Here is an 18,886-nt window from a genome sequence, read left to right on the forward strand (position 1 = left end):
CTAGGAGGTGGCAGAAGAGGGAGAAACTTGGGAGGGGACGGGGGTGGAAGGCATAGTACGAGGAGGAGGGTGAATCTCCACACTTGTAATAGAGCCAGAGAGAGGGGAAGAACTAGGTACAGAGACTGGAAAGGTAAAGTGTGGAGGTGGAAGAAGGGAAGGAAGGGGCAAAGAAGATTTGAGCAATGTGGATTTTTTGTACTTCTGAGAAGTAGAGGGGCGATTGGTATTAGGTGTCGTACGAGGTCTTGTCGATACTGGGGCTTGTGAGGAAGGACGCGAAGATGTGAGAACAGACTGAGTTGTAGTCGGGACGTCAGAGCCAAGGACAGCAAAAGGATTAGATGCCGGAGTGGCTATGGGAGGGGTAACAACAGAGGAGGCTGCAGAAGATGGGACCCCAGAAGTGGGGGGATGTTTGGAAACACGAGAATAAGAAACACGGGGTAGTCTCCCTTGGAGGCGGAGATGAGTAACTGCCATAGCATAAGGGAGACCTTCTGCCTCTTTGACACAACGGATTTCACGTTCATTTAAGTAGACCTGGCAACGGCGGGAGTACGAAGGGTGAGCTTCATTACAATTAAGGCAAGATGGAGGTTGACTGCAAGATGTATTAGAATGGTCGTCGGCACCACAGACTGGGCATTCGGCCATAGATCTGCAATATTTCGCTGGGTGACCAAAACGCCAGCAATTTCTACATTGTTGCGGTGTAGGTATCACCTTTCGAACTTGTAACCGATGTCCCGCGACATATACAGAGGACGGGAGTTCTCGGCTGTCAAAAGTTAAACGAGCCACATTGCAAGGGTAACGTCTCCGCCCCCGGGCAGGAAGGACATAAGTGTCTACTTTGAGGATTGGGAGATCCTGGAGTTCCAGCTGTTCAAAAATGTCATTGCCACATGACTGGAAATTCTGTTGGACTATGGTATGGGGCAGAATGACAGTACCACTACAAGAATTGAGAGAAAGAAGTTTTTCAATAGTGATAGGAGTAGTATCGATATTCGAAAGGAGAGAAAGATCATGAGCTTGGGTAGCATTCTGGACAGTGACGATGCACGTACCGCTCTTGAGAGCATGAAATGAAATATCTCTACCAACATGACGCAGGAGCGCTTTGCCAATACTATGGTCAGAAAGGTAGGCAGAAGAAGAAGTCGGTCTTAAACTAAAGAATTTAGTCCATTGTGTGGTCCGAAACTGAGCGTGGAGAGGGAGTGCTTGACGTGTCGGTCTTTTCCGAGTAGAATGGGAAGGTAACGAAGGAGCATCATCAGGAGATTGACGTTGGCGTTTAGGAGTAGGACCGGAGTTGGTCTGGCGTGAAATGGGCGGGCAATTCGAAAATTGCCGTACCGTAGAGGAAGAAGCCGGAAGCATAGTCAAAGGAGAGTGGAGTTCAGACAAATCGAAGGAGTCAGTCGAAGCCCCGGTACCTGAAGCGGGTGAGGAAACAGCACCAGCAAGAGGTACAGGGGCATCAGGAGTGTCCGAAGAGTGGTCTAAACACAAGGCAGGGTCAGAATGGGGTGCAGTATCAAGAAGGGGCCCGGGGGTAGTGGGTTCATGGATTGGGTTCTCCATGGTTAGGTTACTCCTTTGCTTTTTGTTTTTAAGAAAAAAAAGAAAGAAAAGAAAATAAAAATAAAAAAAGAATAAAAAAAGGGGGGAGCGGGGAGGAATAGTTCCCAGGAGGATTGAAAGGGCCGGAAATCTCCCTCCGCGCCCAAGAGGACCTCAGCACCGCTAGTAGCGCAGATGCAGCATGGAACCCGTGCCATACCCTACCCTTCATGCCAGTAAACCAGCAATCCGGGATAGCAACCTCAAATCTGCCGAGCTACCTCGGTGGACAAAAGAGAGGGCGGCCGGATATCCGCCACAAAGCATACCTCCTTCGGCGACCACCCCCGGAATCCGAAAGGTGGCTTCCAGAGATACACCCGTCGCCCGAAAGACACCCAAAGCTACTCCGGGATACCGGAGAGGGATCGGGACATCCCCAGGCAATCCAGATTCCACGGCAAACTACGCCACCGCCAAGAACCTCAACGGAATGGGATGGACCCCGGTGTCCTTTCCCCTACCTAGGAACTAGCGCGCCTGTGGGAGAAATCCCAAAGGCCAAAAAGAGGAAGGGCAAAAGGGAGGGGTGGGGAGGAGGAATGGAAAAAGGGGAGGATGGGATAGGGGAGGGGAGAATGGGGGGTAATTAGGTTCGGTCTGAGGAAGAAGACCGACAGGGCTAATTCCTCAGACCAAGAGCCTCTTCACCACGCCATGGAGCCCCCCTTGAAGAGGAATCAGCCTATAGCTCACCAATGAAGTCAAAGAAAAGTGCTAATCACATATGTGCCATATTACCCTACCTGTATCAGATGACTATTATGACAGTATTTTACTGTGTATTGCTCTCCTTTACTCCTGGGGGGGTGAGAGATTATCTACTCTTCAAAGAAGAGTGCCTTAACTTAATGCTGGTGAAAAGCTCTTGATCTAGGGAATTGTAGTTTTTTTTTCTTCTGATTAAACTTGATGATCCCTATGGGTTTAGCAATTCTCCATGAATATAATATACTTATCCAAGGACAATCTCTCTTTCTTGGACATGGAAAATACAGAACAGTATTGTCAAATTAAGAGCAGAAAGTTTTAACTGGATAAGTCTTCCCTAGGATTTATCCAGTTATGAAGCTATTGAAGAAAGCTTATCACAGATCATCTGACAGATGCTAGTCTATAATCAACTGTGGCCTTGACATCTCTCACACTGAAACAACTGTTTACAAGTTACTCTTGTAAATCCCAGCAAAAAGGTTCCTGAACAGCAAGCACACACTGATATTTTTTACCCACCATGTTATTCTCTCTCGGAAATTCTGCTGGACCACAATTCTTTCACGTGCTATTTTTATTCATTTTAATCAAGGAAAGCACTAAACCTGCAAGGATCATATAGTGTCTGGGGAATGGGTGGATAATACCAGTTTCTTGGATCAAGAGCCCCTCACTGGCATTAAGGTACCTTCCATGAGGGGACATATCTTCAGACTTCCAATATGGACAAAGTTCTTTACACCTTAATCCAGTCACTCTTGAGCTGTACTGCATAGCACATACAACCTCAGCAGGCCAAAACTTCTTGTTTCAAGGTAAACACAGTGTCACATAGGATGTGCACACGAGTTCAGTAGATTTACCAACTTAATTGATACATCTCATGTAGCCCCTGAAAAACTGGGCAGCTGCATTTTCTCATAAGGTGGAACAAAACAAACTAGGGGCAATACAAGTTACAACAAAAATAGTTGATTCCTCTAAAGCTGGTAAATCTACTGAGCTCATGTGCAACCCCTATAAATTATCCTAAAGCCTTAAGATTTTGGCACTTGTATTTTCTTGTAAGTATAACCCAATAAGAAATGAGGACATTGAAAATTAAGAAAAAATAGGATCATCCATTGTGCATCATTGTTTCTCCATGCACTATCACCCTTATGGGTTTAACACTTTCCTGATATAATAATTAATAACATATGATGCTTTTGGGTTTAGCACTCCCTCATGAATGTACTAAAAATAATAATATACTAGTCCCCCTCAAGGAAGATATTTTTTTCTTTCTTCCTTGGATCTAATCCAATTCTCCCCCATTTCCTTATACTGTATGACCCCTATGAGTTTAGTGTTTCTAATTATAAAAATAGTGAGCAGGGTGATATTTTGTGAAGAGATTCAGGGAAACTGGTTAGCTGGACTTGAATCCTGGAGGTGGAAAGTACAGTGCCAGCACTTTAAAGGGGTTTGGGATACCTGCTGTTAGAGTTATATCTTACCTGTTGTATCTGCACACCTCTGCAAAGAGTGATAGTATGAATGATGGTGAAAGTGTTTCTTTTATTTGGGTCACCCTGCCTTGGTGGGAGACAACCAGCATTTAAAAAAAAAAATCTATGAAAGATGATATGAGCGACAGAACAGATGGTTGGACCAAGAGTAAAGTAGGCGATGTATTGAAGGGGATGAGAGTGGCTTGAAGCTAGTATGGGGCTCTTGATCCAAGGAATTGGATCTTTTTTCCCTTCCTTGGCTCTAACCTGATTGTCTTCCATTTCCCAAGCTCTGTATGACTCCTGTGGGTTTAGCAATTCCCCTACTTATAATAATAATAAAACTAGTGAGGACCAAATATTAGTTATGGGTGGTAACACTATCTTCATATCATATATATATACTGTATCTTCCTATCACATATCATACAGTAATCTTAATTACAAGATTAAATTAAAGGGATTCCTAACAAATACAAACCTTTAGTTTAGCCCCAACGATAATGGGCATAAGCACGATTGGCTTCACACTGGCGATGGAGATCCTGCTTTTGCTTCACCACTCGTCCCTGGTAAAATAAATACAGCATTACTGATAGGCAAGGGGCTTGGACATCCACCAGGTGTGTGTGTGGGCATATCAGATAGGAGTCCTGGAAGTGAAAAGTACAGTGTCTGTACTCTGAAGGAGGGGTTGGGATATTGCAGTTTGGAGGGGCATCTGAGCTGTAATGTCATCATGCCTCAGGCAAGACAACGACAGAGTGAGCAATGATGCAAATTTCTTCTTTTTTGGATCACCCTACCTCAGTGGAAGATGGCTGGTGTTAAAAAAAAATTATTGGTATTTAGCATCACTTGCAAAATATTATATTGAAAAGGAGGATGGGAAGTACACAATGTCCTCTTGGATTTCCAGTGCCTTAACAATGCCTACCTATTTATTCTCCTTCTCCCTTCCTTTACAAATTTTTTCAGTTTATCCTCACTCTATTCTTGGTATTCCTGTTATTTCTCTAAATTTTAGCATGCTCATGTATATTGTATTAAATTTTTGTAAGGATGGAATACTAGGTATTTAGTATATAACCCAAAAGTCTTTGGGTATGCTGTGAAAGCGAGTTTTTCTATATACAGTATTCTAAAATTAGTGCCAAAACGTACCTCATTATTCGATGCTGCAATCAACTCTCTCGCTAATCTTTCTGGAAAATGAATTTTTCGCTCCTTCTCTCTTCCTGCATGCACAAACCATCTCATGGAAATGAAGTAGGACCGCTTGTCAGTTATAGGAATTGGAACCTAAAATACAAATATAAAGAATTTATGCAGTGCACAGTAAATTATCAGGTTTGGGTGCAAATTTCAGAATTACAATTTTCAATTCCTTAATCTTCACAAATGCACTTATTTTTAAGATCTTAAAGCTGTTAACCTATCTGAAATGATTTCAAAGTCTTGTTATTTTTTAATTTATGGAAAGCACTAAACCCAGAGTCATCAGCATAATAAAGCAGAAGTGGAGAGAGAGAGCAGAAGAAAAGTGGGAGTTGACAGAAGAACAAAGTACAGTATCAGTTAAGAAATCACAGCTAATCTTGTTTTTAGCCCTTAAACTGTGCAAGGCCTGGAAATAAAAATTCCTTTGTACGTGGCAAAATTTCTGAATTACTTTTTCATACATAATAAAATAGCTTATTTTTCTGAATAGAACTATGAAATGAAAACCAAAAAAAGGGAGAACATAGTTTACATTGCACTGAAGTTGACAAAAAAAAATTACTTATTAGTGTAAATGCACAAAGAAATATTTATGATTTTGAATAAATAAATAGGAGTGAGTGGAGGCGAATGTTTTTTGAGACCTGACAAGCCGTTTCAATGTTAGCAAGGCAATATTTTGTGAAAGGATTCAGGGAAACTGGTTAGCTGGACTTGAGTCCTGGAGGTGGGAAGTACATTGCCTGCACTCTACAGGAAGGGTTAGAGATATTTACTGTTTGGAGGGACATCTAAACTGTTGCATTTGTGTGCTTCTGGCAAGACAGTGATAGTTTGAATGTTCGTGAAAGTGTTTCTTTTTTGAGTCACCCTGCCTCGGTGAGAGACGGCCAGCATTTACTTACTTTACTTTACTTACTTACTTTACTTACTTACACACACAAAAAGAAAAAAAAAAAAATCATGCATACATACAGTGTATGGCAAAACTGTATCAGTACCTCAAACACTCAAAATACAAAACCAGTCTGACATATTCATTCTGTGTACACTACTCACCTGATACCTTATACCTCCTCGCTTAATGGGGATCAGCTGTAAGACAGGCCGACAGTTCTCAACAGCCTGATGGAAGATGGTTAGTGGATTGCATTCAGTGTTTGCCTTTTCTTCCGCAGTTTTGGCCTCATTCCATTTCTGAAGCTGTATTCGTTTAATTTCCTGGAATGTCTGGAAAAACTTTTTATTTAATAGATAGTTACTATAATATTTATTCATGTTGCAATGTATCACTACTGATGTACTTCAGTAATTTATTTCTTCTTTCTTTCAACACATCGACCATATCCCACTCAGGCGGGGTGGCCCAAAAGGAAAAACGAAAGTTTCTCCTTTTACATTTAGTAATATATACAGAAGGGGTTACTAGCCCCTTGCTCCTGGCATTTTAGCCGCCTCTTACAACACGCATGGCTTACAGAGGAAGAATTCTGATCCACTTCCCCATGGAGATAACAGGAAATAAACAAGAACTAGTAAGAAAATATAAGAATACCCTGTGTGTGTGTGTGTGTACTCACCTATTTGTGGTTGCAGGGGTCGAGTCATAGCTCCTGGCCCCGCCTCTTCACTGATTGCTACTAGGTCCTCTCTCTCCCTGCTCCATGAGCTTTATCATACCTCGCCTTAAAACTATGTATGGTTCCCACCTCCACTACTTCACTTTCTAGGCTATTCCACGGCTTGACTACTCTGTGACTGAAGAAATACTTCCTAACATCCCTTTGATTCATCTGAGTCTTCAACTTCCAATTGTGACCTCTCGTGTCTGTGTCCCATCTCTGGAACATCCCGTCTTTGTCCACCTCATCTATTCTGCGCAGTATTTTATATGTCGTTATCATGTCTCCCCTGACCCTCCTGGCCTCCAGTGTCGTCAGGCCGATTTCCCTCAACCTTTCTTCGTAGGACAATCCCTGTAGCTCTGGGACTAGTCTTGTTGCAAACCTTTGCACTTTCTCTAATTTCTTGACGTGCTTGACTAGGTGTGGATTCCAAACTGGTGCTGCATACTCCAGTATGGGCCTGACGTAAATGGTATACAGAGTCTTGAACGACTCCTTACTGAGGTGTCGGAATGCTATCCGTAGGTTTGCCAGGCGCCCGTATGCTGCAGCAGTTATCTGATTGATGTGCGCCTCAGGAGATATGCTCGGTGTTATACTCACCCCCAGATCTTTTTCCTTGAGTGAGGTTTGCAGACTTTGGCCATCTAAACTAGATTTTGTGTGTGTGTGTGTGTGTGTGTGTGTGTGTGTGTGTGTGTGTGTACTCACCTATTTGTGGTTGCAGGGGTCGAGTCATAGCTCCTGGCCCCGCCTCTTCGCTGATTGCTACTAGGTCCTCTCTCTCCCTGCCCCATGAGCTTTATCATACATCGCCTTAAAACTATGTATGGTTCCCGCCTCCACTACGTCACTTTCTAGGCTATTCCACGGTCTGACTACTCTATGATTGAAGAAATACTTCCTAACATCCCTTTGAGTCATCTGAGTCTTCAACTTCCAATTGTGACCTCTTGTGTCTGTGTCCCCTCTCTGGAACATTCCGTCTTTGTCCACCTTGTCTATTCCACGCAGTATTTTATATGTCGTTATCATGTCTCCCCTGACCCTCCTGTCCTCCAGTGTCGTCAGGCCGATTTCCCTCAACCTTTCTTCGTAGGACAATCCCCGTAGCTCTGGGACTAGCCTTGTTGCAAACCTTTGCACTTTCTCTAATTTCTTGACGTGCTTGACTAGGTGTGGATTCCAAACTGGTGCTGCATACTCCAGTATGGGCCTGACGTAAATGGTATACAGAATCTTGAACGAATCCTTACTGAGGTATCGGAACGCTATCCGTAGGTTTGCCAGGCGCCCGTATGCTGCAGCAGTTATCTGATTGATGTGCGCCTCAGGAGATATGCTCGGTGTTATACTCACCCCCAGATCTTATTCCTTGAGTGAGGTTTGCAGTCTTTGGCCATCTAAACTATATTGTGTCTGCGGTCTTCTTTGCCCTTCCCCAATCTTCATGACTTTGCATTTGGCAGTGTTAAACTCAAGGAGCCAGTTGCTGGACCAGGCTTATAGCCTGTCCAGGTCTCTTTGTAGTCCTGCCTGATCCTCATCCGATTTGATTCTTCTCATTATCTTCACATCATCTGCAAACAAGGACACTTCTGAGTCTATCCCTTCCGTTATGTCGCCCACATATACCAAGAACAGCACAGGTCCTAGGACTGACCCCTGTGGAACCCCGCTTGTCACAAGTGCCACACACACACACACACACACACACACACGTGTGTGTGTGTGTGTGTGTGTATTATATATATATATATACATGCTTGTACATGTATGTTTAGTGTGACTTAAGTGTAAGAAGAAGTAGCAAGACGTACCTGAAATCTTGCATGTTTATGAGACAGAAAAAAGACACCAGCAATCCTACCATCACATAAAACAATTACAGGTTTCCGTTTTATGCTCACTTGGCAGGATGGTAGTACCTCCCTGGGCAGTTGCTGTCTACCAACCTACTACCTAAATAATTTATTTATCTATGCTTATTTAAAAGATCACTACTGTATAGAGTAATGTAAGTACATACATCATTAAAAATGACCAATGAGACAAAAACTGGAGATAAATGCATAGGAAAACTACTTGCCTCACTACTATAGCATGCTACTGATTCTCTCATCTCACTTTTTTTCATTCCCCAATCCTATCTCATTATTATTATTTATAATTATAATTATTACATTATGATCATTATTTTGAAAATAAGCACCAACTCCATATGGATCTTGCTGTGCTGTGGCGTGGTGATGGAGTTAGTGGAGTTGAGGTTTTGTGAAGGAAGATAATATCAAAGGTAGTGCAATAGGAGAGTTTCTGTTAAAAATTCAGAGCGAGTCTGGTTTGAAAGTGGGAATGTCAGGACAGCAGACAACTCAAAAGTGAACTGCACATGCTTTCTAATAATGTCTATTAAAGTACGGTGAATTAATAACTTAGCCTGGCAGTGTCTGCCAGAGATATCATAGTTTTCCACACCCAGCAATGATGGAAAGAAAATGGCCAGGAATCCAATTGCACTTTGATGGAAAACTATCTGTTTTGCTCTAATTTGTACCAACATTGTTACCAGTGACTTCAGAGTGTTGAAAGAGTACTGGAAAACAGTTCAAGAAAGGGACCCCCTCATGAGAGATTGGTAGTGTGAACAGCATGTTGAGCAACTAAGTCTGTAGGTATGTTTATTTTAAGGCTGCCCAAAATGCTCTGCATAACCAGGTTTTTTATACAAATTATGTCAATAATATTGCCTTTTTCAAATCAACTGTAAACCATACTTTGTAGAAATAAAGATTATTATTTATCAACATAAGTGTGTCGAAGGACCCAGCAAAAAATTACTTTTCGAGCTTGCTAGAAATATCCAACATGATCACTGATGCATATGAAGTACAGTGGTATGCGAGAATCAAATTCTTGGGTAGATAATAATGTACCTTGGCAGTTTTGAAAAACAGCAATGAAAATGTGAATATAGCTGCAATGCATATGACAGTTGTGAGTATTGTACATAATTCTGTTGTGAAAAATACTGGCTGACTCTAAAAAAAATTCATGTGTACTCTACTTTTGAGGGATTTGGAACTTTTGGTGTACACTGTAGTAATGAGAGTGTAGTTAAAAGTGTTCAAGGAAGAGTGTGTGAGAGTTTGTAACAGACATGTGAGCTTTCAGATATAGAAGGAATAAACATGAACTGCTGTCAGAACTTTTCAATGAGGGAGGAAAAAGTATGATGGATGGGAAGGAAGAGATAAATTAAATAGATCCTGTTAAAGGACCACAATCCATTTAGTAGCAAACTTTTGTAACTTTCCTACTACCAACCTTCATAACTACCGTTATACAGTGGACCCCCGGTTAACGATATTTTTTCACTCCAGAAGTATGTTCAGGTGCCAGTACTGACTGAATTTGTTCCCATAAGAAATATTGTGAAGTAGATTAGTCCATTTCAGACCCCCAAACATACACGTACAAACGCACTTACATAAATACACTTATATAATTGGTCGCATTCGGAGGTAATCGTTATGCAGGGGTCCACTGTATTGAAGTGATTCCTCATGGCTCTTTGGCTTTGTTAACTGTGCAGTTTCCACTTTCAGTCCATGTTCCACATCTTCCAATAGTACAGACTATCACATGGAATGCATGAAGGAGGACAGTGCGTATATATCTACTTTCCATAACATGCTGTGTTCCACCATGGCCGAGTGGCCCAAAAATAAAAACAGAAGTTTCTCTTTTTAACTTTAGTAATGTATACAAGAGAAGTGGTTACTAACCCCTTGCACAGAAAGTATGTATATGTAATTATCTATTTGTATTACAGGGGTAGAGCTAAGTTCATGATGCCCTGTCTCCTGTGGCTTTAGTACTTACTATTTCCCTTTTGGCACCTTTTCTTCCTTAGTTTACAGCTAGGGTCTCTTGCTTGCCCTATTAACCCTTTCAGGGTCCAGACACCAAATTTCAAAGTGTGCACCAGGGTCTAAGAATTTAAAAAAAAAAAATGTTATTTTTTCTTATGAAATGGTAGAGAATCTTTTTCTGAAGGTAAAAAAACAAAAAGTACAAAATTTGATGAAAATTGACGAAATTATGCTCTTGCAAATTTTGATGTGTCAGCGATATTTACGAATCGGCGAGTTTGCCGACTTTGACTCCCATTTTAGGCCAATTACATTATTTCAGTTGACCAAATTCTTAGCTATTTCACTAGTATTACTTCTATTCTATCGATTGAGCACAAGAAATCACCAAGTCAACTGTTTCAACTACAAAATAAAGTGATCGGAAATTGGTAATTTGGCCAATTTAACACAAAGTTTAAAATATTTCAATTTCAAAATAGGGTCCAGAATAAACAATGTAGGTATTCCTGGCACTAAACTAAAATTTCCTCTGTTCATTAGTTACGTTTTTGAGGCTTTACAAATGAATTCCATTTTGTTTTTTATTCACATAATGAATTTTTATTCAAACCAAAAAATAGAAGATTTACTGTTCTACAATATTGTAATAATTGTATAAATATCATCACCACATTTGTGAATGTATATTAGACCCACCAGCTGGCATGTATTAGATGTGTGAGGTCGTTTATTTACTCTTGAACATCAGCAAAAATTTAACATTTCTGCTACTTTGAGCTCAGTTTCAACCATTTCCAGTGCTAAAACCAATCAAAATCATCTCTATTTCTGTAATATGTCTTCCATTCTATCAAATGAGACCAAGAAATCACAAATACAACTATAAAAAACATACGAAAAAACACTGCAGTCGCTGTTTTAATCGAACGGTCTCAGTTTTTTTTCTCTCATTATACACTGTGCTGCAGGATTTGTTTTATGCACACATACCACATAGATGTATTCTCTCATATCTAGGACAAAATTTACCACTCACAGCTTATCAGAGTGAGCTGACCTCATGGCGTATATCTACAGTTTGGACCCTGAACGTAAAGCCATAGATCTACGGGACGGACCCTGAAAGGATTAATGGTGTTTGGAAATTATAAATTTTTATGTCCTAATAATCTACTATATGGTTACAGTATAATGTTTCTTCTTTTCCTCTTATCAACCAATGAGGTACTATCTAATGCTTTCATTTTTTCTTAACATATTTTTTTACCAAGTTTTTAAGTATGGTCACTATACCACAGCTGCACAATCCAATTTTGGTGTAGAAAATGTTATAAACAGCCTTTTTAACAGTTCCCTGACCATAAATCTACAGATTATTTTAGTGAGTGTGGTCCAGGAGTCTCTCATGTCTTTATTAATGTAATGCCCAAGCAATTTTTTTATTTTCCTGGTTTATTTACAGTATGTACATAAATACAATACCTTTTCCACAAGTTCTCTTGCTAGTGATTTTCTTCCAGTCTTCATTACATGATTTGTAAACTTCCTGGAAAATAAATAAAAAGTCATTAAAAACCTATTCATAATCAAAATAATTTTTTATTAATAAGTGACTGATATAATAATAATGCAAAAGGATGGTACAGAAGGGAGAAGGAACAGAAAAAAGGGAGGCAAGGAGGCAACTGTCATGTACATGGGTTAATGGTGCTGGGATAACCTGTATATAATGTACAAGATAGTATTGTATAATAAATGGTCAAACTTTAATAAAATTATTACATATTATTAGTACCATTTTTATAACCACTATCATTATATTTCCCTACCTTATATGATGTCAATGCACAGTAAATACAGTAAATACAGTGGACCCCCGGTTAACGATTTTAATCCGTGCAAGAGGGGTAATTGTTATGCGAAATAATCGTTATGTGAATGAATTTTCCCCATAAGAAATAATGGAAATAAAATTAATCCGTGCAAGACACCCAAAAGTATGAAAAAAAAATTTTTTTACCACATGAAATATTAATTTTAATACACACAAACTGAAAAAGGCATGCACACTTACATGACACTTACTTTTATTGAAGATCTGGTGATGATTGATGGGATGGGAGGAGGGGAGAGCATTATCTTCTTACTGTTTAGAAGGGGAATCCCCTTCCATTACGACTTGAGGTAGCAAGTCCTTTTCCGGGGTTACTTCCCTTCTTCTTTTAATGCCACTAGGACCAGCTTGAGAGTCACTGGACCTCTGTCGCACAACAAATCTGTCCATAGAGCTCTGTACCTCCCGTTCCTTTACGATTTGTCTAAAATGGGCCACAACATTGTCATTGAAATAGTCACCAGCACGGCTTGCAACAGCTGTGTCAGGGTGATTTTCATCCATAAAGGTTTGCAGTTCAACCCACTGTGCACACATTTCCTTAATCTTTGAAGTAGGCACAATGGATTCCACAACTGGCATAGGCTTCTCAGGGTTAGCCCCAAACCCTTCAAAATCTTTCTTAATTTCCATACTAATTCTCACCCTTTTTACCACAGGGTTGGCACTAGAAGCTTTCTTGGGGCCCATGGTCACTTATTTTCCAGAAACAGCACCGAAAACACTGTAATAATACGAAATATTCCGAGTGTATGCTTGGATGTTACCGCGGAGGCTGGCTGGTAAACAATGGGACGGGCGGCACATGTGAGGCTGGCTGAGGGCACATTGGACGCGTCTCGGACGAAAATCGGTGAGCGGGTTTTTAATCGGTATGCGCGGCAAAAATTTTGCGATAAAAGTAAGCGGTATGCGGAAAAATCGCTATGTGATGCCATCGTTATGCGGGGGTCCACTGTACTGTAAATACAGTAGTATACTATATTTATAGTAGTAAATACAGTATACTACAGTAGTAAATACAGTAGTATACTGTATTACTGTGCAGAATATATTATTGTCATTTATTTCTTTAAATGTACATGTAATTCAAAAGTCACTGTTATTTTAAGTACAGTATGTAGATGATAAAGTTATATTTTCATGTGCTAAGAACATAAGAACATAAGCTGTCAAGATTATAGGTTAAAAGCTTCATGAAATACATCCTCCATTTTAGGAGCTTTATAAGATATACAGTAGGGCCCCACTTATATGGCAGGTTAGGTTCCAGGCTACTGCCGTAAAGTGGAATGCCTTTTTTTCCACTTATAAATGCATAAGTAAGTAAGTAAGTAAGTAACAAGTTTACACTAACATATTAAGTTAGCAACAGAACTAGGAATTAAAAAGCAATAAAAAGTAAATTACACATATGTACGTATAAAATGGAGAGACGCAGAGCTCACGCAGGATATATACCAACAGTGGCATGCAGAGACTGTATTAGTGAGTCATGCGGAGGGGAAGCTGTATAACAAATTTTGGTCATAATTTGAAATGTCAGTACTAGTGAAACACCATAAAGCGAAGTGTTGTAAAGCAAAACATTGTAAAGCAGGGCCCTCCTGTAGGAGGAAATTTTTTTCTTAAATCTACAGTATTACAGGTAGCAAGTTTTAACATGCAGAGAAAGATACTAAAAAAGATTAGCAAACATTTAATTGATATTAATATACTGTAACTAGCTATTCATTCATCTGTCTACAAAAATTCCTAATGATACATACATGACTATTTTGTCATGAAAGATAGAGCTGGTGTGATTCACATAAGCAGCCCTGACTGGAGTGAATTCAAGGTTCTTGCTTTCACCACTTTCAAGTATGTCATCCAGCTGAGCAGGCTGGTACACGGGTTTCACAAAGTGGGGAGGATATTGGCTGTACGTCCTTAAAAATACATTTGATAATCTGAAAAGAAAAATACCAAATTAACAAAACTCCATCACCACCTGCAGTCCTCACTATATATATAAGATGGGTATTCTTGAAAACTATTACTCAAAGCAAGATAGTAGTATACAGTTTTAGACACGTGAGCAAACATTAGGACACGTTTATTAGAAAAAATTTCAGTCCTGGGACCTTGATCATGGTACTAGGACTGAAATGTTTTCTAATAAATATGTTCTAGTGTTTGCTCATGTGTCTTTCTAAACCAATTTATTATCATCTATTACCAAGGTTTATACCACAGTATACTGTATAATAGTATTCGTGAAAAACATTAAAACCTAAGGTCATACAACACTGCATGTTAAAAGAGAATTCTCATCAGGACAAACAACCACAGGATTAAGATGCAAAGTGCAATTAGGAGGCAGGAAAAGATATAATAAAGGTTGAATAACAGATGTGTTCAATACTGTACACAATTCTTGTTAAAAATGGCACAGCAATTTCAGAGATGACAACCAAAAGACTGAGCATTACAGTGAATGAAGAAGCTGAAAATAAAGAAATCTTGCTATAATAGTATAAATAAGACAAATTATCAGGGCATGTTATGCAGTTACAATGACAGAGCAGAGCACCCAACCACAGGTAGACCGCAAATGAGTTAGGTATGTCCACGCACAATCAAATAAGAAGTCTTTCTCACAAGGACTAATGATAAATAAATAAGCAAAATCCTGAAAGTAGAAGACCCCAAACTTTGCCCACCAAACACTTTATACATGCAAACTGTGTCTGATATTTAAGTAGCACAAATTCTACACACAATACAGAAGTTAATGACAGCATGCCCATGAACTCAGAACTGAGTCAATTCCTTGAATGTCATATTTATAAATAAATGGAAAATACCACTAACATTAGTACCCTGTACACTGGAAAGGAAGCTAAGATTCACAATATCCAGAAGCCCTAGACTGTCAACAGCCCAACTTAACAAATGTGGCAGCAAAACAATGGTTAAAAGTACAGATCATTAGCATTTACTTGAGAAAATGCTAAGACATCTGCTAAGACAACCCTAGTCAAAATGACTTTCCAGCAAGAAGATCCTGTCTATTATATCTGTCTCCACTCTGACTGATGATGCTCACACAAGCCTGCTGAATGACCAAGCCCCTACCACTCTAAACCTCCTTTACCTTCTCCACTGAACCCTTCCTGGGATGATTCTTACCTATCCTTCCTTCCACCCCTGATTTATACACCCTCTTAGTCATTCTGTTCTGCTCCATTTTCTCAAAATGGCCAAATCACCTCAACAACCCCTCCTCAGCCCTTTGAATTATACTTTTTTGTAACCCCACAGGCACCACGATGCACCATCCTCCTTTTTTTTCCTTTTTGTTTTTATGGTTCACCTTGTCTTTTATAGACCCATGTACCTTTGATATACCTTTGATGAGTTTCAAGAGTTTCACTACTCTCGGAGCCCAGCCATGGGCCAGGCTGACAAGTCGACTCCCCCAAAATCCAAATACTTTTGCTTCCTCTATACTGTACTTCCTCTCTCCACTCTAATATCCATGCTTTCATTGCCTAGATTTTTTATTGCTCTTACCACAGTACGTAATATAAAAAAGTGACAAAATCTCTAGAGGTATTGGAAAAACAAAATACTGATGTGGCTACACATATTTTATAGGGGCACTTGACAATATGACTACAGAGTGATATAATGCACTAAATTTATAAAATGATGCTTAAAGGCATAACTGACAAAGCAGGGAAACTGACAAACTGTAGCACACAGGGTGCCATACCATATACATATACTGTACTGTAATACCAATAAAAGTATAAATTACACCTTTGAAACCTTTTATTGGGATGCATTTTGCTCATCTGGAGCTTCGATACAAGATATGGTAAATATAGCCAGGAAGGATAGGTGTATACAGGTGGAGCAAGTGAAGTATAATGGTTTCATGTGAGATCTTGATGGCTCAGGATATGATTAGCTAAAATTTTTGAAATACATACCAAAAACTCCTGGTGTCTAATTTATACAGGGAAGTCAATGCGGGATAAAGGAATAACGAGAAAAGTTGGTAGATGGATCTACAATTTCCTGACAAATAGAACACAAAGAGTAATAGTAAACAGAGTAAAGTCCCAGGCAGCCACGGTAAAAAGCTCTGTTCCACAAGGCACAGTACTCACTCCCATTCTATTCCTCATCCTCATTTCTGACATAGACAGTGATGTAAGCCATAGCTCCGTGTCTTCCTTTGAGGACGACACCCGGATCACCATGGCAGTGACCTCCATCCAAGACACTGCGAGACTCCAAGCAAACATCAACCAAATCTTCGAATGGGCCACTCAAAACAATATGAAGTTCAACGAGGAGAAATTTCAACTACTCAGATATGGAAACCTTGAAGAAATTAAAAATGTGTCAGGGTATACCACAAATTCTAACCATACAATAGAGCAGAAAAGTAATGTGAAGGATCTGGTTGTGATAATGTCAGAGGATCTCACCTTCAAAGACCACAACAATGTATCTACCTCATCCGCTAGGAAAATGATAGGATGGATAATGAGAACCTTCAAAACTAGGGACGCCAAGCCCATGATGATTCTCTTCAAATCGCTTGTGCTCTCTAGGCTGGAATACTGCTGTACACTAACAGCCCCCTTCAAGGCTGGCGACATTGCAGACCTGGATAGTGTACAAAGAATTTTCACGGCATGCATAAGTGCGATAAGGCACGTAAACTACTGGGAACGGTTGAAGGCCCTTGATCTATATTCCCTCGAACACAGGCGAGAAAGATACATGATAATATACACTTGGAAGGTCCTGGAGGGATTGGTACCAAATCTGCACACGAAAATCACTCCATATGAAAGCAAAAGACTCGGCAGGAGATGCAACATTCTCCCGATGAAATGCAAGGGTGCCATGAGTACACTGAGAGACAACACAGTAAGTGTCCAGGGCCCAAGACTCTTCAATTGCCTCCCAGCATACATAAGGAGGATTACCAATAGACCCCTGGCTGTCTTCAAGAAGGCACTGGACAGGCACCTAAAGTCAGTACCTGACCAACCGGGCTGTGGTTCGTACATCAGCTTGCGTGCGGCCAGCAGTAACAGCCTGGCTGATCAGAACCTGATCCACCATGAAGCCTGGTCTCAGACCAGGCTGCAGGGGCGTTGACCCCCAAAACCCTCTCCAGGTAATACTCTCCAGTGTTTTCTTAAGACACCTGCTGTCCCTGTTCATCTATCAGTAAAATAAGTACCGGGCCGCGGGGGCGCTGACCCCCGGAACTCTCTCCAGGAACTCTCTCTCCAGGGGGTTAGTCAACTGGTGTGGGTCGCATCCTAGGGACAAACTTAACCTAATTTGCCCAAGATTATCTATATAACCAAGGGCTTTCTATATAGTACGTCAATGATGTCAGCTAGGCCTGTATATACTGGACATGTACTTGTAGAAATGATGGTTATTTTTATTATTATACACAACACCAAATCCAATCTGAGTTTGTACCTTTACTTTTTCTCCTCCTATTAGAAAAGATGCATACCCATCTTTGTATATGATATTAAGAGAGCCCCGAGTCACCTCAATAGAAGGCACTAATAAACTACAATTGGATACCAACACAATCTTCAGTTGGGTAAAAGATGTTTGACTGACAAATTTCAGCTACCCATCAGTAGACTATTGTAGGTCACATTCTAGTAATGATGATGAAAGGAACTCAACTGAAAAAAAAAAACAATGGCTTTCCTTGTTTATTATGATTACTTTCCGATTAATAATCCGAGAAAAATATGTTTCTAGCTCATGCATTTCGCCCAAACCCGTAACTAAATCTGGGTCCTTTTGACTGTGAGCCGAACATTCTATCTGAATAAAGCAATTTAACCCACCGCTGATTTTTAGCAAACACTCTACTCATCCTATTACACATGCAAGCAAAATCAACTGCTAATTACTTACTGGTACTTATTAGAAGACAGACCCAGACGGCACCTAGCGAGGCCAATAACTAAACAATTGTACCCTGACGTCATCCTGTAGATGTTGAAGGTTCTTGGTCTCCTTCAGGATGCGTCCAGGACACAAAATATACTGCCAAGCCAGCCAGCCGTTTTTGATGTTGGGGCTATTCAGGGCTACCAAAGCTGACGTTTTATTGAGCCCTTTCCTCACCTCCCTCCCCAAGGGAGAAAAATATGCCCAAATCTGGGAGGTAATGAGATACTAAACAAAAGTTTCCTCCGTAATGAGAAACATGAACATGAAATTCTCAACTTAAGTCAATTGGACAACAAGCTTAAGCACTGTCAAATTAGTTGTTTTACTCCCCGAGTAAACACGTTTGCACTCCTCCAAGGCCAGTGTTGGAGTTCAGGTTCTGGTTTACGTAGGTTTTCCTGAACGGATTCTGGCCGGGTCTTCTCCATGTGG

The 18,886-nt window shown here is 40.3% G+C and overlaps 1 protein-coding gene across 1 annotated transcript in view; it reads right to left on the bottom strand.

The window, feature by feature from the left end:
- mRpS7 (mitochondrial ribosomal protein S7) overlaps positions 1 to 18,609 on the bottom strand; it is a 30,492-nt gene extending 11,883 nt beyond the window's left edge. The window contains exons 1-6 of the mRNA XM_053794025.2: positions 18,416 to 18,609; positions 14,227 to 14,409; positions 12,046 to 12,109; positions 6,120 to 6,290; positions 5,004 to 5,141; positions 4,321 to 4,408 (exon numbers count right to left, since the gene is read on the bottom strand). Coding sequence (XP_053650000.1) covers positions 4,328 to 4,408; positions 5,004 to 5,141; positions 6,120 to 6,290; positions 12,046 to 12,109; positions 14,227 to 14,409; positions 18,416 to 18,489 — 711 coding nt within the window. The 5' untranslated portion in view covers positions 18,490 to 18,609 and the 3' untranslated portion in view covers positions 4,321 to 4,327. The remainder of the gene's footprint in view (positions 1 to 4,320; positions 4,409 to 5,003; positions 5,142 to 6,119; positions 6,291 to 12,045; positions 12,110 to 14,226; positions 14,410 to 18,415) is intronic.
- Positions 18,610 to 18,886: the final 277 nt, after the last annotated feature.

This window comes from Cherax quadricarinatus, chromosome 56 (assembly GCF_038502225.1).
Source record: "Cherax quadricarinatus isolate ZL_2023a chromosome 56, ASM3850222v1, whole genome shotgun sequence".
NCBI lineage: Eukaryota > Metazoa > Arthropoda > Malacostraca > Decapoda > Parastacidae > Cherax > Cherax quadricarinatus.